Source organism: Apteryx mantelli, chromosome 1 (genome assembly GCF_036417845.1).
Source record: "Apteryx mantelli isolate bAptMan1 chromosome 1, bAptMan1.hap1, whole genome shotgun sequence".
Lineage (NCBI taxonomy): Eukaryota > Metazoa > Chordata > Aves > Apterygiformes > Apterygidae > Apteryx > Apteryx mantelli.
Window position 1 is genome coordinate 75,829,740 of NC_089978.1, and position 21,707 is coordinate 75,851,446.

General features: G+C 37.3%; 1 protein-coding gene across 2 annotated transcripts in view; it reads right to left on the reverse strand.

Moving 5' to 3' along the window:
• The window catches only part of CUL4A (cullin 4A), a 44,510-nt gene that overhangs the window by 2,131 nt on the left and 20,672 nt on the right, over positions 1-21,707 (reverse strand). For both annotated transcript variants that reach the window (XM_067295670.1, XM_067295674.1), the window contains 9 exons: positions 17,343-17,461; positions 14,632-14,824; positions 13,095-13,199; positions 11,198-11,308; positions 10,780-10,865; positions 9,637-9,744; positions 8,362-8,475; positions 7,051-7,156; positions 705-877 (listed from right to left, as the gene is read on the reverse strand). In XM_067295670.1, the coding sequence (XP_067151771.1) occupies positions 705-877; positions 7,051-7,156; positions 8,362-8,475; positions 9,637-9,744; positions 10,780-10,865; positions 11,198-11,308; positions 13,095-13,199; positions 14,632-14,824; positions 17,343-17,461 (1,115 nt within the window). The remainder of the gene's footprint in view (positions 1-704; positions 878-7,050; positions 7,157-8,361; positions 8,476-9,636; positions 9,745-10,779; positions 10,866-11,197; positions 11,309-13,094; positions 13,200-14,631; positions 14,825-17,342; positions 17,462-21,707) is intronic.

The window sequence follows — 21,707 nt, forward strand, 5'->3', positions numbered from 1 at the left end:
AAAAATCACATACATCTTATATTAAATCAATGTTCTATTAAAAAAAAATCTTAAGAACTCATTTAATATTTTTAAAAGAATATATAAGAATTTGGCAGCCCAAATACAGTATTCTTCTGTAGAAAACTGCTTAACTCCAGTTTGACTTTTAGGGATTTGCATATGGAAAGGCAAAACGGAAACAACTCAATGTTAATTAAAACATGTCAGCTGATGTCAAGAATTGGGATTCAAGTCCAGCAAAAACATCCACTGCAAAAGCATGGTTAACCCTGACTTTAGTAACCCTCTTACATTCTTAAAAAAAAGAAAAGAAAAGAAAAGAAAAAAAAAGGTATTTTAACATTTGATCCATGAAATTTAATACAGTACCAACACTTCATCCATACCGTGAAAACTTCTAAGATGGACTGAAACATCTGCAAGATGGTATCAGTTTAAGATACAGGCTTTTAGATGCATAAATGCAGGAAGGAACCTAAATTGCTTTGATTTCAGTAAGATTTACAATCTTTAGTGCCTCTGTGAGCCCTGGTCATTCTGACTACCACAGATATTAAAAAAAAAAAAAAAATCTCTTTCCTTTTTCCAAACGCAAAAGCTACAGCTGGAAATGCAGAGAATCTCTCTCTTCAGGTGGAACATGCAGATAAACAGTCAAGTTAACCAGAATGAATGCAAAAAATAAATAGTAAAATACATACTGTTTCTTTCATCTGGATTTGATTGATTTTTATTCTAAACAATTTATGCTTGAAATCACCATTAAACATGAATTTGTCTCCATCTTCTACATCCTTTCCCTTTGGATTTTTTATCAATACTCGTGCTTTACCACAGGCTAAAGACTGCAAAGTTCTTCTTAATTCACTGTCCTCTGTGAAGAAATTCAAAGTATGGGAGATAAAAGACCAAAAGGTTAACATGAAAAGTTCTACACAATTAATCTAAAAATATAACCACAAAGATGCTATTTTTGTGTTAATACCTTCTCTTTTAGCTAAGTTCTAATTATGTAACTTACAGCCTTCAAGCTTGGTCTCACGTATTTTACGTAAAAATACTGAGAGCACGTGCAGAATTGTACAGGTCAAGAATAATCATCTCAGTGAGTTTTCTACCCAAAACAGTATCAGAGAAGAATTCACACTACTGTGAACCTGTTTTTTGTTTACTTTTTAATTTCTGTTTGGTAGTAACAGGACTTGAAAAGAAAAATCAGTTGATGGCAAGAAACTCCAGCCATTTTATAATTTCATTACTATTTTCAATATACACCGGGGGGGGGGGGGGAGGAAAGCTCGGGAGAAGTCTAAGTAGACAGGCAGGTGTTTTGTTAGAAGGTATAGCGGACAGTCATTAGAGACACAAAAGCCCCCCACAACAGGAAACTAAGTAGAAAAAAGCAGTTAAGGAAAATTTTATCTTGTAAGATTTAAAACTCAAATCATTTGGATAAACAGATAAAATGGAGTCTAAAACCTTCTAATCATTATATTGCAAAGTTTTGTATCAAGATCCTGCATTAAAATGGCCTCTGCAATCTCTAGAATAGCTTTATTCACAATATAAACATTATCACCAAATGCCTCAGATCTCCTGAGCAGAGCTCTAGTCTAAGAACGGAAAAAAGGTTTTGCAATCTAGTGCTGAACTGCATAGAGGAGTAAAAGGTTAACACTATTTTATTCCTAAAATAGCTTAATTTTCAATTCCTACAGAATGACTTTTTCCTTTTTCTGTTCCCCCCCCCTTTTTTTTTTTTAAACTCCAGCTGTTTTATCATTATTAAAAAAAAAACATTAAATCACAGTGACTGAACAGGTACTTCTGATGTTTTACGTTTTTGAGGCACTTCATCTGCAATAAATGTAGATTTTTAAATTGTGGTGTTGTCCAAACACAGTCCCTGCCTCTGCGCAAGAATGCTGTTAGAAACACTCAGTACACTTTGAAGCTTTGCTTCTGCCCCCGTATGCTAAGTTGCAGGCTACAGAATGCCAAAGGGCAAAGAATCTGCAGTTGCCTATCAATCCCTGAACTAGAAGTAAAAATTACAGCTTATAAAAGCATTCACAATAATGAAAAAGGCAGGTAAAAACATGGGATGTATTTGGACAACACATCTCCAAGAAGCACAGTTACCAAAGAGAAAGTAACCATTCTTTCTCTGAGTCACAGTAATTGTAGTTGTTGCATAAACAGTAATCTCATAACTTGAAAGAGATTGCACATAATTTGTTGTGACGGTGACTGCAAAACACAAGTTCCAGCTATGGTCAATAAATACTGATGAAGACAGTGATGTCCTAAAGGGGCAGAAGTCCATGTGAATTTTTTTTAGTACAGTAATGTGGTAATAATCCATGAGGTAGCTCTTTTACCTAGCATGAAGAAAATTCATACAGGTATGTCTTTTTGACCCAGAAAAGAATATGTATTTTGTGTCATATGGGCATGAAATATAAAAATACAATAGACTGAAAGGCTGAAATGCATGCTGAGATCAGTTACCCAAATTGTCTTGATAACCAGCATTTTGCAAAACTAGTTATAACATAAACACAGCAATGTGTCTTTAACTGCAGCTGCATAAATGTGAATAAGTGTTAGGAGAGCAGAATCACAAAATAAACCATATTCACCTCTTTAAAATATATATAGTAGATAATGAAGTTATAGAAGACGTAACAAAGAAGTGGAACTCTGGCCCTGGCTGTCCTATCCTGCCAAGTGCAGTATTGAACACAAATTGCTAGCAGGTTTTACTTTGTTAAAAGTGCTTATTTAAGCAACTGAAAATTTTAAGTCATATCATTTTACTGGTTTCTGCCATACAGGCTTGTCATTTTCTTATAATAATTTCAGTATGATTTTTGAGAGAAACAAACAAATATTTATCTCACTGGCCCTATCTTAGACTGTAGGCAACAAGGCAGCTGGGGAGACATGACTGATGTATCTGAGGAAGCCATGTGGAACAGCTGCTAAGACTGATTCAGAAAGAGAAGATCACTGAAGTTGCCAAAGTAGGTTTTTTGTGACACTGGAAAAATGCCAAATGCTTTACACCCATGGCTCCAATACATTATCCATGAGGTTTATACAGTAAGAGGTCCACAGGAACATATTAAATAAGCAGGATATAATTTATGATCATCTTTATAGTGTCCTCAATTAAAAATCAGTGTAGGTGCAAGAAACTGACGGCTGACAGTTGTGAGCTGATTCAAAGTTCGTGAATCACTGCTTTAAGAACTGCCGTTAATCTCAGAGAGCTAACTCAATTTCAGCTGAGAACAAGTACAATAGATGAACTGTTACACAGATTAGATCAAAATGTCTATCTCACCCAACACCTCTTCTTTGACTTGGCTAGTAACAGGTGGAAATGCTAAAAGATGACTCAATTCTTGTACTGCGTGAGCTAGTGAATTCACTATTAATCATCTCTAAACGATTCATAATTCTACAGACTATTGTATTTCCTCCTTTTCCCCTCTCCAAATAATCATGTCCCCAATTCATTTAAGAGATGAACTCTCCATTCTCTGCATGAGAATAGTTCTATACCTTTGATATTTCTTCTCATCCTTCCTTGTCCTCATCTAGTTCTACTATACTCCTTTAGAGATGGGCTGACCTGGAATTTATGCAGTATCCAAACACAAGCACACACAAAGCATGATGATGCTTTCGGCTGTGTTCTCAATAACTTTTTTTACTTTCTAGGATGCTGTTTGCCTTTCTGATCACTGATGAACTTTGAGTTAACATTTTCAGGAACGCAATGATCACACAGGTTCGTTCCTGAGTAGTAGTATCTAACTGAAAATCAATCACTGCACATGGAGTTAAGGTTATTTTCCCCCCAGGCCGACTTCTTCATATTCATCAACACCAGATGTTATTTGATCTCCTAATAGTTCTACAGTGTGAGATCCTTTTGCAACTCTTCTAGAAGTTTTAGATTTGATCCTCCTGAGAAATTTTCCATCAGCATCAAATTCTGTCACTTCAGCATTCAACTTCTTTTTCAGATCATTAATGACTATGTTGAACAAATACATGGTGATCCCAGTTAGGAGCTTCCTTTCACTGTGAAAGCTGCCCATTTTTTTCTACCTGTTGTTTTCTACCTTTTAACCAATTACTCATCCTCAAGAGGAACTTCCCTCGTAAGCCATGAAAGCTTAATTTAAGTGCCTGTGATGTGCTCTCAAGATCTTAAAAATCCAAGTGCACAATTATGATTGTGCAATATGCTTGCAAACAATTTTAAAGGGAAATCACGCATCACAAAGATCATGCTGCCTCTTCCCTAATATATACTAATCCATAAGCCCACCAATTCTATTCTTCTCAGTAAAGACCTGCTACACTGCAGTAATCTGCAGAATTATTCCATGAACTTTAAAAATAATTGGCATTGCACTTGTTACTTGCCATTCTTCCTGCACCAAAGCTCACTTAAACTACAAACTTAGATTAGATACAGTTTTTCAGAACTGGGTGTTTCAGTATCCCTCTCAGTCTTTAGAGCTGAAGAGGAGACATCCTTGGTCAGAAGGTCCATCTAGACCAGCATCCTATCTTTCAGTATCCCTCTCAGTCTTTAGAGCTGAAGAGGAGACATCCTTGGTCAGAAGGTCCATCTAGACCAGCATCCTATCTCTGACAGTGGCAAAATGCAGATGCGTGTAGGGCAGCATGTTAGAACAAGGCTAATACAGGAATGCTCTATACTTCCCTGATCTTTCTTCTCTCCTCATCCTACTAAGTCTCCAGTTATTTAAGGCTTAGAGAATTCCTAAGCCAGAGGTGGTTTCTATGTGTTTAGAGACCTTCAGTGCCTTGTTCTTTCCTGAACCTGTCCCCTTGAGCTCTGTAAACTTCTAGCTTTCATAACATGCTGTGATCAAGAGCTCCACAGTTCACCACTGTTGTGTGAAGAAACACCTCTTGTTTAGTTTGCACCTATCATCTGCTTGATTCATTTAATGCCCTCTAGCCCTTTTCCGAGTAAGAAAGCGAATCCGTATTCACTGATTTCTATCTACCTTTTGGTCTATTTAGTTTAGTCCCAACATACTTAGCTGTTCCTTTTAAAGAAACTGATCCACATCTTCAACATTTGTTCCCATTCTTTGAATGCTTCCCAGTTCTGCTACATTCTTTTCAGATGGAGAGGGGAGCAGTTCAACAAACCCTATACAACTTTTAAAAATGTTATCCTATGGGTCCTATGTTATTTGTACCCATGTGAGCCAGGACCTCTGGTTCATCCAGAGCATTCTCTCAGAGTCCAGCTGTCATCACTTCTGTTCCTAGCGGTCAATTCATCAGGCAGCTGCATCACAAATTCAGCTATTCTCCTAATAACTGAATGTCTGTTCTTTTCCAGCTAGCTGGGATACCTGCCTTCAGCAGGGTACCACTGAGCAAAAGGAGCATCCAGTAACAGGAGGCTGGAAGGGGGCAATGTGGGACCTATTTAGGAGGTCATTTCCAGCCATAAGACCTTCCTCTGGTTTAGAAGTATGGAGACTGCTAGACAGGAATGGGGCTTCTCTAAAGCATCTTTGAATACCTTGTCTAGGTAGAACCTGGGAAGACAGAGATTTTAACTCAGCCATCCTGGCTCTGAGGGCCACAAACTGTCCTCATCACATGCATTCATGTGTTATTTACCCATAGTAGAGATAAACACAGATATGGCACTCAACCCAATAACATAACATAAGTAGCTCTCAACCGTAATATGAATTAGGAAATTAATTCTAGCCAGCTGCCTTAAAAACAGTCTACTGAATCCTTTCTATTGTGCTATAATATAATGGATTTCCCTGCAGCAGATTTTATCTATTGCTGTAAGGCAGCCAGAACACAAGCTCTGAGGTACAGTAATGCAAGATAAGAACACAGGATCTAGATCAGGTTGGCATGAATTTGTTTGTTCTATAACCGTTGTACTCTGACCTAATGAGTTTATCTAGACTCACCTGATGCTTATCATTAACACTGGCATGGGCTTTCTTCAATTCCCTTAGCAGTAATGGAATGGATGACTAAGCAACCTGAAGCTTGGAGGATGGGAAGACAGAGCACCTGGACTGTAATGACTTCTGAAACGTACCATTCTGAACTATAGGATTTTACAATATCTTGTAATATCTTGTAAATATGGATTTTACAGTATCTTGTAAAATGGAATCCTTGATGAAGTACTTGTGTGTGTTCATATACTTTTTCAGAAGTTGCTTTGTGGGTCTGATCTTAAGATTCAACATAGAAAGGGCTACTGGTATGAGATGCTGGTTGATGCAGAAGTCCCAGGAAGTAAAGAGATGGTGGGTTTTTCCTTTTTAATGCTAATGGTTGTAATCATTTCAAGGAAGAGTAAAAATTATGGAAAAAAAAATCAAAAAACATAAGAATATAGAGGGGAGATGCATAAAAAGATGACTATGGTTTTCTTCATTTCTCTGCCCTTTCTGCCTTCAGATGCAAAGTGCAGGAGAGGAGAACTACAAAGTACACTCCTTATTGGGCACTTATTTTCTTAACAGATCAGATCTATTGTAAATGGGGCACTGTTGCAACTGTAATGGAAAACATGCGGACAATCTCTCAAAATAGTTCAGTATTCTCTCTCATATCACTCCAAAATGACATTGTTCTACAACAGATCATTTTCAAAATACAACATTTGAAACTGTAATAGAACTAAAACAATCTGTACAGAAAACTAGTCTTTATCTTGACTTGAATTTTAAGAATTGCAGTGATTTATTTTGTAAAACTGATGGGTTGTTAATGGCATACGCTATACCTCTCTTACTAATAATTTTATGAAGCATCTATTTTATCTATACTAGAAAGTTCTAGCAGTGTGTTCTGTTCACCTCTTTTGGCATGTATATACTATTGACTCATAAAGCTTGCCTGAATAATCATGGCAAACTTCTTAAAATTAGGCCTTTATATGCAGAATCATACTTGGTAATCACTCAATGAAAGTATTTAAGAATCACAAAGTACTTTTCCTACCTATACCAGTGGCCATTTTAATTTCTTCAAAACTGAATTCATCCCCTTCATTAAACATAAGCAGCACTAATGTCTGAAAGAGCGATACTTGAAATTCTTTCTTTCCCTAAAATAGAAAATATCAAATAATTACAAATAATATCCAGAGCATTTTCTATTGTATCCCAAAAATGTGTCAAGTTACAGAAGCTGTATTTTTTTTTTTTTTTAATTGCTAGAGGAAGAAGAAATGTGCATTTTGGAATATCCATCACACAAAAGAATATGCTTGAATGCAGCATCAAGGAAACAGGATATTTTAAGAACTTTTTTTGCTAGTCTACCAGTAGCAATACAGCACACACCAAAAGGTCATTTGAAAGACCCAGTATTTACTTCACATCATTTACTTCTTTGTTATAATAGAAAAAATTCTGGCTTTGCTACCATCAACGGCAAATCTCTACTTCATACTTCACCCAAGCTTCACTTAATAGTGATGAGCAAACTAATACATAAAATCTCAGTATCGGATCAAACATGAAAGAACCAAAAGCTCACTTTGATTCACTGTAATACACAGTTACAGTTTATCTGTAGCACAATGTTTGTACAAACAGGCAATGAAAAGGAGATAAATAAGTCAAACTTTTCAGACAGATGTAAGAACTGCCTACAGTAAATACTTCTTGCCAATCAACAACTACAAACATATCCATCTTATTGTTACAAAATGCCACAGCTTAAGTTTCACATTTACAGTGAGTTACTAAAAGAATTAAATTTTGAATTTGCTTTGGTGCAATTAAGCTGCATTATTACCAATGTAAGTATTCGATGAGACAAACAAAAGCCACATTAAGAAATAATGTGGTTATTTAAGACTTAAATAATTCAGCAAGGATTTAAATTTTAACCACAGTCATTACATCACTAACACACACCCTTCAGTGTATTTTTGCATTAATGAAGCATTCTAAAAATGTCATCAGTATTTCTATGAAAATGCTACTTAATCAAAATAATTCCATATTAAAAAATAAAAAGATGCTGCATTTCTTTTCTTTCAGTAATGTCCTGCTTGATTACAACTTCCTTTACTTGAATAAGCAACACGTCCTATCAAACCAATACAAATATTACTGAAAGCTATCAAATTGCTCTTTTACTTAGCTATGCAGGATTTTGGTTTAATTAAAAAAAAAAAAAATTGTGCTTGCTCTTCCATAAAAATGTTATTGCTTTTAACGAAAAATACAAAACACAGCTAGATTCCAAATAATTGACTTAAAGTTAATACCAACTACTTAAGCATTAAACAAGCAAACTTACTTCCTTAAAGTCTGCCTTTAGGACAGCATGCCCCAAAGTGGTCTGCCACTGAAGCTTTCGACCACTGTGTTTTCCCAGGTAAAACATTTTAAATACCTCTTGAAGCTTAATCATCTGTAAAGCAAAGAGACAAAAGTTTACTAGTGCTATTTCAGTGCAGCAATGCTGAGTGCCTTCACACAAGTTATTTCTTTGGTTCTTCTCAACAGTGTTTCATAATAAGTGTTTCTGTGCACAAAACTAAAAACAAAGGGCTAAATTCTGCTCTCAAGTACACCAGTACTACTGTACACAAAAGTCTCATTTCAGTTAAAGCTTTCTAATTTCACTGATTTTTTTTTTCCTTTTTAATAAAAGTGAAATAAAACCCTTCTAAAGGAAGACAGGTAGTATTTTTCTTCTGGACTTTACAACTGAAAAAAAAGTCATAGGATGAAAAATATACACCTCACACCTATATACTGACTATTACCATCTGCTTCCAAGTTCTTCTCTTAGTTTGTCCCAATAGATTCCAGCACATAATATCCTCCTAAGATTTCCAAGGAAGGGGGTTTTACCCCTCCGTTTTCATGATGTGTTGCTCAGGTTGGATCCTTCCTAAGTGGCCTGCTGCTGAGGCAACGATGCCTTGGGAGTTAAAGCGCAAAAGTCTCCTGAGCTGGATGGAAACATTGCCAACACCTCAGGCCCCTAAAGAGCTTGCTGTACTTCAGATCGAGCAGGATATTATAGGAAACAGGACTCCAAATACATATTTCAACTTAAATCACTGATGAAATGAGCTCTGCAAAATCTGTCAATTTGAAAGAAATCTTTTTTCAGGCCAATGACAGTCAAATGCATTGGCTAGTTTTCTGAGACACACAACAAAGAAAACCGAGGAAGGATCTTATGGAAAAAAAGAGCTTGCAGTCACATGGCTATTGGCTGAATCAAAATGAAGTTAAAAATTGACTAAATTAAAGTGAACTTTTAAACTTCTAAGTGTTTGATTGCAATGTGAAATAGGACAGATTTTAATATTAATTTTAGATTATGATTATTAAAAAGGTAAAAAATATGTTAAGTGAAATGTAATCCCCTTAAAATGCATTTTAGCTGGTACCTTATCTTTTTTTTCTTTTTCCTTTCAATTTTGGAATCTCTAGAATGAGGTAAACACCTTAAATATCTATCAGAAAAAAATTACTCAAAGGGCACTAGTTCACCCTATGACAGAGGTTATGATTCCACTCTCTGAAGAGTATTTAGAAGGAGAATTTAAACACTCACCTCTGAATTTAAGTGGACTTCCATAGGTGTATAAGTTGGCCAATAACCCATAGTTAATATATTTACTGTCAGGTCTATATTTCCTGGGTCACTTTGGTTCTGCATATACTAAAATACAAAAGATAAAAATGATTTAAGAATTCTGTTTGCATGTTAAATTAGAAAATACATATATTTATTTTAAGTTAGAAATTTAAACAGTAGAATAATGAAAATTTTCTACAGGCCGCATCCTTGGTTTGTTCTACCAAGATTTTGGATGTCATGTCTATTTAATGGTCACACACAGAGTGTCATTTCAAAACACAGCAAGTGGCTGGAAGTAAAAAGAACAGAACAACGTGGCTTAAGGTATACTGGACCACTGTCTTGAGAAGGTATCAAGGTCAAAGGAACTTTACTCACATACAAACAAAGCAAAACAAAAACTTCTCATCAGAGCCAGGACAAGCACTGTAAGGTCAAAAGGACGCCCTAAGACTTCCATACGTCTGTTAGACAACACATTTTCTTATAATTTGGATACAGCATTAGTTAAGCTGTGCTGCACAGTCTGCGACAGAAAATTGATTACAGTATTTTGTTACAAGAACAGTTGTCCTGGGTCAGACCTCTTCCTCAGTATCCTACCCCCAACAGGGCCACAAAACAGGTACTCAGGATAAAATGTAACAGGGCAAGTACATGTGCTGTATTTCCTCCAAGTAATCTCTCAGTCACCAACAGTTTGGAAGCTCAGGGGCCTGAGACATATGTGGTTTCTATGCATTTAGTAACCTTCAGGGAGTTTTTCTGGCAAGGGCAATTCACAAAGAATCAACCAGGGCAGCAACAGTTGACAGAAAGAAAGAAAATGGCCATTAAAGAATCTCAGACAGCCAACTAAATTACCACATAGTTTTTAGATTTTAATTTACTTAAAAAGGAATCAAATAAAACTGTAAAATAAGATTATCTCTGAATAAATATACAATAAATAATATCTGTCCTATAAATAGAACTATAAATAGAATCTGTTACCTTGATCAGAACGTGAGCAAAAGTTTTTTTGTCTTATTTTAGCTTAATACCAAGGTATTGCACTGATTAAGTCCGTTCTTCCCTATCACGACTCAAAATTTAGCACACATGAGTTAAATGTACCTGCTTAAACTGAACCATGACATCTTTTGACAGTTCCATGTCCTTGAACATGCCCTCCAGTTTGCTGGTAAAAGCAGCACCACATTCTGTCACACAAAGTAAAGCAAAGATCCCACAATTACAAACAAGCGTAGAGCAAGCAGTATCGGTTTGAGACAGCTGAGCCAGATTTGCCAGGGCCTACAGCACCTGCAACTAGGTACATATTTTAAGGATTCTCCTCCCATGTAGGTGTATTAAATGAACCAGTCACAATTCTGGAAGGCCAAACCAATAGTTCCCACTGAGAACAATGAAAGCTGCGATATGCTCGGCTATTACTTAAAATCTGATTGTCACTTTTTAAAACATGAAAAATAAGGATTTAAATCTCCAAGGCAAAAAGTAATTAAAATTGAACACACATAAAGATGCTCACCATGTTTAAGCTTTGACAACATGGACTTCTCAGCATCTACTGACGCACTCTTCCCAACCAGCAGTCTTTTGGCCAAGTCTTTCTTATAAAACGCCTCAAACACATCTTTACCTGTATGGCAATTGAAACAAAATTAAAACACAAATTAAACCACACATTGTATCTGCACCATCACACTTCAGGTTTGCAGCAAAATCCTTTCTCGTGACATATCAATCAGCAGAACAACACTCCCTATGCAACAGCAAAGAAAAACAAATAGACAAGTAGCTCTTTTTACCTTTGAATTATTTACTTAGTTTATTTTGCAAAATTTTTACATCTTTCTTTTGTTTCTTTCCAGGAGCATATGCTGCCTTATATTTCCCACTGAAGCAGTTGCGAAGCACATGCAATCATCTGGACCCAAAACAATATTCTCCCTCCAGTGTTAAATTCTCCCTCCAATGGATTATTAAAATTAAAAAAGAAGGGTTCCTATATATTAAAGAAATAACCTTCAAAAGCCTAAGATGAAGAAAAAGGGACAGAAATCTTTTCACCAGGTATGCCAATTGTCTTTTGAAATACAGAAGCCATGCAGGCACCCACAGACATCTTACATCAGAGCTTCCACAAATCCTTTCAATTGGTAGTGCAAGGATACCAGCAAGTTGTTTCACCTTTAAGGGGTAGAAATTCACTCTAACTCAAGGCAATCCCTACTCTGCCTATAATAGCCCCCTCCTACCTCCTTGTGAACACCTTCCATGCATACGTAATATCGTCTCAGATGTTTATCTTCAGATCTCACAGAAGAGAAACTACTAGGCGGTCCCCATCCTCCCCGATACTCTCCATCCTTCCCTCCGATAATGTGCTGCGTCACGACACTGTATCAAGCTACTTTCAGCAATTCCAATGCCCAGAAACTGACTGCTTGTTATCTGACCTTGAAAAGTCTCTTGCATACCAGATACCTGAAAATAAATGTGTGCTGTCTTTTAACTCAGTACTACAAGAAATAGTAAGAGAAAAATAGTTGGTCACAGCTTCAGACTGAAAGAAATTAATCTTTTAGCATGACATGTTCCCAGTGATACCACATTCATTCGCTATCTCCACCCAATACTATTTGCATTTGACAAAAAATGGAATTATTTTTGATTGGTTTCTTGTCTGCTTTCCCATATTTTGGATTTTGTGAGGAAAGAGCTCCACAGCCATAACAAATTAGAACAGAATTGGGTATCCCTGCATATTCCCCATTCAGCATAGGATACAAGTCCCCCCTCCCTCAAAAAGGCTATCATGCATCTCTAATAGACACAACCATATATTTTCCTGAGACACAACTTAAAAATATTCTCCTTACAGATTCAACTGGTTTTGCTTGCACAGGGAGGTACTTTAGGGAAATGCATTTCAAAAGCAGTGAAACATAGCAGTAACCTTTTCTCCCATCATTCTGAGCCCTTCTCTATCTGCATTTTTAGCCATAGTGAGAAAAGAGGAATAAGCTATTCACTGCTAGAATTTCACATACTGTGCACCTAGGATATACTAGTGTAGGCTGGAAAAAGGAAGTTACACTAATCGTTCTGTCTCTGTCATTAGCAGAGAGATTATGGTTAGAGATATGGTTGATTTATGTGAAAAAAATTTCACCAACCACCTCTTAAATTTTAGGTCTCCACCCACAGACTGTAAAAGGTCTCTGACTTGACAATCTCCAAAGAAAAAGTTTGTCATCCTTGTGGCAGTTATTGTGCTCCTTCAAACGTAAGGCAATCTTGAAATTGAGACCATTTCTAGCAAAAACTCTTGCTAAAAGAAAACTCTTACATTCAGAGGAATACAGTTCTGCTAGCAGCAATGAAAACTTTTTTAATTGCAACTGTGAACAGATATTCCTTACCATGAATGAATCTGAATATTATCATGATCTTGTCAAGGATTCTTTCCAGCTCTTCATCTGTTGCTTCTTTATTACCAGCTCTTAACTTGGAATCCACGTATTTTGCTACAAATAAAATAAAACAGTTTAGGAGCTTAAAGGAATCACTCTACAATCACCAACTCAAGTGTCCCCCACTTTGAATATAACTGTATATTACAATACGGTATAAGTGCTACATTTTCTCTTTTCTGTTTTCCCATCCCTACGTTCAGTGAAATTATAGAGCCCACTGTACTACTGCCATAATGGAAAAACATCACAAAAGGAATTAACCAAGAAAAAGATGAATACAACAAAAGCATCAAAATTTATGCATTAAAAGTTCCCCAATTTTGGGGTATGTTCACTGCAAGCACACTACTTGTTGATAGACAATGTTTTGGAATTGTAAAATGCATATGAATGTATTTTATGAGAAACAGAAACAAACAACATAGAGAACTCTATTCTTGTAGACCTTTACCACGCTCCTCTGGCTCTTTGGTATGAGCATACCAAAATTTAAACCAAAGCAATGCTTTCAAGTTAGTAGCTTCAGAATGCCAGAAATAAGGTTAAGCCATGAGTCTAAGCTGAGTATTTATTAAACCACATCATTATCCCTACACAAACTTCTACCAGGGTAAGAAGAAAACCACTGCAACAGCTGAAGCATCACAATCCACAAATGATAGCAGGCCATATCATGGCTTTAATCTACATCAGTAGGCTTGTGCAGTTTGTCCTTCATAAAGCTGGTTTTAGAAGGAAGCCAATGAGTAAGCTGAATAGGCAAAGAATGCACAGAGGTTAAAAAAAAAAAAAAAATTCCTAAGAGCAACATCCTCTGCTGATGTAAACTGCCACAGCTTCACTGGCTGCAAGCAAAATAGAGCCCAGGAGACCTTTGGCCAGCTCAGGGATAATCTCAGTAATAGTATCTTTAAATAGTATGCTTTTATTATTTTATCATTTTCCCCCTTAATGAGCACTAGTACTCTCTTTAGGGTACTGAAAAAAAATTCTCTATTCGACCTCCTTATATCAGAAGGGTTTTAAAACTGTTGTTCTCCCAACTTCAGCCCTGGGACAGATAGGCAATACTTCCTCCTTCTCTCCGAAAGATGTGCAAAATAAATGTCATCTGAAGAATTCCTCTACTCCTCTGATTAAAATTATTTCCAAATTTTTGCCATAGCTACTCTTCCCCCCTCCACTCACAATATTAGCAATATTTTCTGAGCAACTGTTAGCACCAGTCACAGTGTAATAAGCAGAGTGCAGGAACAGCAGAAGCTGACATGCTCCTTCAGGACACTGCGCGCACAACCTAACAACACGCTCAAGCTTTTGGACCCACAACACTCCCAGGTTAACTCTGTCTAGTATCCCCAAAACAAGTCTCCTAAAAGGGAATGAATACTGCATCACTATTACACTAGCATACTCAGCAGCATTATCTTATCATGCTTTCTACAGATTTTTGAAATATTTCACAGAAAAAATATTTATGTACCTATCAATTCTGCAGGCTTATTTGGTCTCTTGTTGATAAATGTTTCAAAGGATTCCTTCATCAAGTTTATAAATTTCTCATTTTTCTGAAAGCACACTTCTATGATATGGTCCACTTTATCCTTAAAATCTAGTAGCTCTTGCACCATATCCTTGTCCTTTTCAGGATTAACCACTATTGTTGTCCCAAAGTTCTGTAAAACAAACACTTTTGATAATAAAATACTTCAGAGTACTACCTATCTCCCCCAAAAGACATGTTCACCTTTGTAAAATTCAGCATTAGAATAATTTCTTACAGAACTGCTTATCTGACTTCACGTTTTCAAAAGAGGAGATGCATTGAAATTTAAAATGAAAACCCAGACACACATTAATGGATTTCAAACATTAGTGTTTGATTTAAAGATTATATACATTTAAGACAAAAGCTAAACAAAAACGCACAGTAGACATGACTGTATGATGTACAAGTTTACAGTTAAATACAGAACTACATGATTTATGAAAAAGAAGTATGTGGAAAGTGCCTCAAGAACATTAAGTGTAATGGAAAACTTTACTATTTTTCTTAAACTCACTGGAGAGCTCTATTGACAGAAACAGGTGGCTACAATTAACTGCTGCTCATCACTCCAAGATTTCTCTCTCTCAGTAAGGGCTACAGAACCAAAAAACCAAAACAAACAGCTAACATGATAAAAAACTTTTCCCATTTGCAAGAAGAAACCACAGACTTCACTTTCTTTTCTTGTATCTATGTTTACTACCTTTAAATTAGAAATATAATACCATTTGTCTATTGAACCAAAACAGCCTGTAAAAGGAAGGATTTCAACCTATCAGACAATTTACAATGGCTTACTAACATTGAGCACTGTCCTAGACAGAATGACTAGTTTCCCAATGTGAGAAAGAGGAACATCTGCACAGTAACAGCAGAACAGTATTTAATCAGCATATTTTCATCAGCTAAAATATGTTAGCCACAATAGTTGAAGAGAGAAGGGAAAATCCCTCACAAACCTCAGTTTCCACTTAAATATTTAATTATCCACTGCAATGTTTCATTGAGATGGTTCTCTCAACACTTTGTTCAGAGTGAATCAAGATAAAGACAAGGTTGCCAAATGTTCTTATACTCAGCATCTCTATCTTACACTTGAACAGTACAAATTCCCGTTCATTAACAGAGTATCTGGATATCTCACAGTCTCTATCATTTATGCTCATAAGTCACCAAAAATTCCCCCCATTTTGCAAATGGCAAGCTGAGATACAGAAAGCTAGGTGACACTTCTGAAATCATAAAAAGGTGGCTACAGCAGAGCACAGACCTTCACCACAGTACTTTGGCTCTGTTTATATGCTTTTCCTCACACTGGCACACAAGCTAAAACTTAAGTTCTTGAAGTCTCACATTAGTGTGTTCTGGCATAAAGAATGTTGGAAAGGAGAGGATTTCCTGACACTGCAGAATATGCTTTCTAACTTTCTGAACATGTATAAAAAGGTTTCTTAAAAACAAAGCCATAAAGGGTCTGATTCTGAGAGGCATAAGGCATGATGAGCCAACATAATAGTTTGCTGCTGGCTGAAAGGTGAGATCTGATCTCCCTTCCCACAGCTTTCTACCTGCCCTGAACTCCTGCTTCTTTCCTTGGACCAGCAAAAGCACCCTTCTGCAAACCTCCTTAACTCACTAACCTGGCCAGGTTACTGCGTTAAAGCAGATCAAAAAAGAGTCTATGGAGTGGCAGGCAGCACAAGGATTGTGATCTGGGAGCAAGGAAGGAGCAAGACCTTCCCTTTTCAGCCATGGCAAGCTGTCCAGTTGGCTCAGCTGGCTACAGACCCACAGATTGCATGTGGGGACACTACGCGACATTGCTGAGCAAATTCCATCTCGGTGCTAGTGCAGAGGAGACTATTCCCCACTCCCATGTGCTGCATACTCCAGATGTGGGTGCACAGGAAAGTCACATCTAAAAAGAACTGCTGTTGCACACTTAGCCCTGAAGGCAGATATACCAAAGGACAATTCAGGAAAGAATTACCATGTCAGGAATTATCAACACAGGAGAGAAATATCTTGTGTGAAGCTTCATTGCCTTCATCTCACAAGAGCACTAGAGCATGAATTCTCTGGGGTATCATACTACATCCGTATTATGCCTAGCAAAACAAACCAGGAGTCTCTCAAAAACTACTTTGGTAATGGATTATCTTCAAGAGGAACATTCCTTTTGAAATAGCTTAAACATTCATCTTATTAACTGTAGTGTTGTAGATTGGTTACATATAGCACTGCAAAGCTGCAGTAGAACAGCAGTACTCTGAGGTTCCACTGGTTTTGCAGATATGTAACTAGCTGACTGTATTTGTACCAAAATGCAACACATATTATAATCCAGCATACTCTAAACACACGTGCATGCAGCTCTATTTAAAACCAAACCAAACCAAAATAACTTCTAGCATACTTTTCAAACATGTAGGGAATACAGTTTCCAAAATCTAAAAGTAAGTGTTGCCACTTCTCATCAAGTGAGTTTTACTGAGGCAGAAAAAAAGCATTAACAACTACCCCCATATTTGTTTAAAACAGAATTTTGATGCATACAGCTGAACGAAGTATTGCTCTTGTTTTTGACAGAATAAATATATGTCAACAGCATATATTTTGACAGTAGTAAGAGATCTTCAAAATACCTTGATGTATTCACTCCAGTGTTGCAAAAGGATCTGCTGCCCACCTTTTACCCGACTGAACAGCTGGTATGTCTGAGTCAAATCTGATACTCTGTTTTCATCGAGCAGGTTATCAAGCCCTAAAAAAGTAAAATTAGAAGAAAAAGCAAATTTGAATATAGTTGCATAAATACAATTAGAAATAGATTAGAAAACCAAAAGTCTCTACAAAACACACAAAAAGACAAGACCCTCTAATAATTATGCTTTTCAAGACTAAAAACTCCAAAAGCAAGTGTTATGCTCACGCTTAACACATCCCCTTATTTAAAACGGCTGAAATAATTTATACTATAATATTTTAAACAGCAAAGCTACTTTAATTGAAGTACCTCACCAACAAACTGCTGAGTGTAACCCTTCTGCAGAATGTTTATCAACAATACTTAATTTTAAGGGTACGGTTTTATCACAAGATCTCATAGAACCTCTAAAGAAAATCAGAAATCACTAAGCTAAGTAAACTGCCCCAAACTTAAAGTAGGGAAAGATACATACTTTGCAAGATTTTCTCTGTGAAGCGTGGTGAGCCATGTTTTTGGATTACAGATGTGCTATGAATAGTCCACATATGATTACCAATTCCTTCCAGGCAACTTTTGCCTTTCTCATCCTACATGAAAATAGGTCTTGGACTAATGAATGGAGAAGCAAAGTTCAAGGCAAAATCTGAAGCATATCACAACTACCTACACGTTTTTATATTTGAGAGTATGATGAATTTAGTCCCAATGTAATCAGAGAAGCATTGTCTTGTGTTGGAGGCAGAGGCTTCACTAACATCGGAGGATAACAAAGGTTTACAGCAGTTTAAAATGCAGAAAGCTTGATTTTTTACAAGTTGACAATTCACATTGGTGTAGCTGACACTGTTCAACTGCTCTACTTCATACACAAAATACACTTCATCAATTCCAAATTTTAAATGGTACTAGATTACAGCTGGTTTTCAATCACTGCTGAGTTACCCCATTTTCTAATTTATTCTTCAGACTAACAATATTTTCCACTATATGTTATAACTTATTTACATTTTTGGAAGAGCAACCACTGTTCAAGAATGATGTCAGGTAAACTGTTGCACACACTCAGATATTAGTACAATAGTTATACTCTAAAATTATATAAGAAGACAGAATACAAGGTCTTGAATAGATGTGACCAATGTTCTTTTGGCATTGAACAGTGGATTAAGCAATGTCCATGCCATTGCATCCAAGCATTACCTCCTACTTATTTAAGGGATCAACCTGCCCTTTAGTTTTACTCGGTAAAGCAAGAATACCTTTCAGCTTGCAGTCTCTCTTCCATAATGATCAGGTAAAGGAAAAGCAGTTAAACGGAGTAACTGCTCTGTTACAACCTAGCTGATCAAGTTTAACCTTGCTTCTTCCTCTGGCATATTTGTTTCAATCACACGATTTATATCTTGTCACAGAGCTGTCAGATGAAAAAAACGTAAGAAAGTCCTCTGACACAAGGTGTCACACAAGTTCCAGAAAGCACTACTATAGTGCTTGGAAAATTTTATTATACTCACAATGAAAAAACCCAGCATCTAGTCAATGGCAGTTGTAATAATACAAGAAGAAAAGTTTCTCATACATACCCTGCATTTGTAAGCTTTTTTTTTTTCCTTTATCAAACTGACTACATCACATGCCTTCTCCTAAGGAACAAAACCTACAAAAGGCAGTGTCTTCTTCTACTTGCACTGAACACTAGGATGTTATAAATGGATTACAGTGTGCCCTGGATCAAATGAATGCAAAAAGTTATGTAAGTTAAGTGACGTTAGATGTACTTAATTTTTAAGTGCAGACACAGAATGTGAAAGCTGATCCAAAAATATTAAAGTCTTAAAATGTAGTAACTATAAAAATGCACAACTTTCTCCATACTTACATGGACAGTGAAAATACATTATAAACCATGAAAGAGTTCAGATTAAAACAAGAAGGCATATATTTGCTGATTAAGCCAACAGATAAACAAATGTGCCATTGCAAAAATTACTTTAAAATAACACTTGAACAGAAGAGCAAGCAAAATTGACATACATCAACAAGAAAATTAATTATCCTTACCCTCCACTTATGATAAGCTAGGACTTATGAATAGCTAGGACTATTTGCTCATTTTTGTAAATGCTTATTTTTGTAAATGTATTAAAAACAGTAAAACAGCCTACTCCCAAAGTAGTTCAAAGAAAAATATGTTTATCTTTGAAAAGGGGACACAGAAGAAATGAAAGGGATGTGTATAGCAGCCCCAAAATATCAACAAACATGATGAGGCTTGAAGATACCAAAATTGCAGGGGTGCAGTTTTCATGGGACAGCCTCAGCCAACCAACTGTTCATCTGCCAACATGATTAAAAAAACAGTCAACAAGATTTGTGGAAGATAAGGTAGAAATAACTAGGAAGGAGGTGTGAGAAAGACATCTGTTTTGCAGCAGTAAAGGAAACAAAGATGTAAGGATAATTTGCTAGAAGATCTAACACCTGAAAGGTAGCTAATGCAAGAAAATGAAAATATCATTTAGATCAAAGTATTTAAAAATCAGGGAATATTGGCCAAACCCAGAAACTCAGTAAAAATAGAAACATTAAAAGTTGAGAGGAACAAAGAAATAGAGATTTGGAGGCACTGATGTCTGAATAAGGATTTCCTAAGAAGACCACTTCAAATAGGAAATTGCCATATAGAAGGCAAAATACATATAAAAGCATATGAAATGCATTGCCTTGGCATGTTTTCAGTTCCAGTAACTCATGATTCTTGAGTTATATGATCACAAGAATATACGAAGCTATTGCAATTGAGCTGTGTGATTTGCGTAAAATAGAAGCTATGACAATAAATGCAGCTCCCATTTGGAAGTTTATACAGTTCTAGGAAATTAGCAATTCTAGTTTTAATTCCTAAGCCCACTGCTGGGAGTCAAAGGGAATTTAGAGGACGTAGCAACCTTTACAAATATGAAATTACATTTCAGATATTTGTTCCCCCATACACAATCTATTTGCCATGGTGGTTTTAACAGTTTTATTGAATTGACTTTCTTTATCTGTGGAAGTTTTTTCTATGGCTAATATACCTCATTAAATAAAATCTGTGGGGCATACAGTTATTACAGAATATGAGAATCACAGAATGGTTGAGGTTGGAAGGGACCTCTGGAGATTGTCTAGTCCAACCACCCTGCTCAAGCAGGGTCACCTAGAGCACGTTGCACAGGATCGCGTTCAGGCGGGTTTTGAATATCTCCAGAGAAGGAGACTCCACAACCTCTCTGGGCAACCTGTTCCAGTGCTCTGTCACCCTCACAGTGAAAAAGCTTTTCCTCATGTTCAGATGGAAGTGTCTGTGTTTCAGTTTGTGCCCGTTGCCTCGCGTCCTGTTGCTGGGCACCACTGAAAAGAGTCTGGCTCCATTCTCTTGATACCCTCCCTTCGGATATTTAAATGCATTGATAAGATCCCCCTCAGCCTTCTCTTCTCCACGCTGAACAGACGCAGCTCTCAGCCTTTCCTCATAGGAGAGATGCTCCACTCTCTTCATCATCTTAGTGGACCTTTGCTGGACTTTCTCCAGTAGCTCCATGTCTCTCTTGTACCGGGGAGCCCTGAACTGGACACGGTACTCCAGGTGTGGCCTCTCCTGGGCTGAGGAGAGGGGGAGGATCACCTCCCTCAGCCTGCTGGCAATGCTTTTCCTAGTGCACACGAGGATGCCATTGGCCTTCTTGGCCACAAGGGCACATTGCTGGCTCACAGTCAATTTGTTGTCCACCAGCACTCCCAGGTCCTTCTCCACAGAGCTGCTTTCAAGCAGATCAGCCCCCAACCTGTCCTGGTGCAGGGGGTTACTCCTCCCCTCCCCAGGTGCAGGACCCTGAACTTGCCTTTGTTGAACTTCAGGAGGTTCCTCTCTGCCCAGCTCTCCAGCCTGTCCAGGTCTCTCTGAATGGCAGCACAGCCCTCTGGGGTATTGGCCACTCCTCCCAGTTTGCTATCATAAGCAAACTTGCTGAGGGTGCGCTCTGTGCCTTCATCCAGGTCACTGATGAAGAAGTTGAACAAGACTGGACCCAGGATTGACCCCTGGGCGACACCGCTAGCTACAGGCCTCCAACTAGACTCTGCGCCACTGATCACAACTCTCTGAGCTCTGCCATTCAGCCAGTTCTCAGTCCACCTCACTGTCCGCTCATCTAGCCCATACTTCATCAGCTTGCCTATGCGGATGCTATGGGAGACAGTGTCGAAAGCCTTGCTGAAGTCAAGGTAGACATCATCCACTGCTCTCCCCTCATCTATC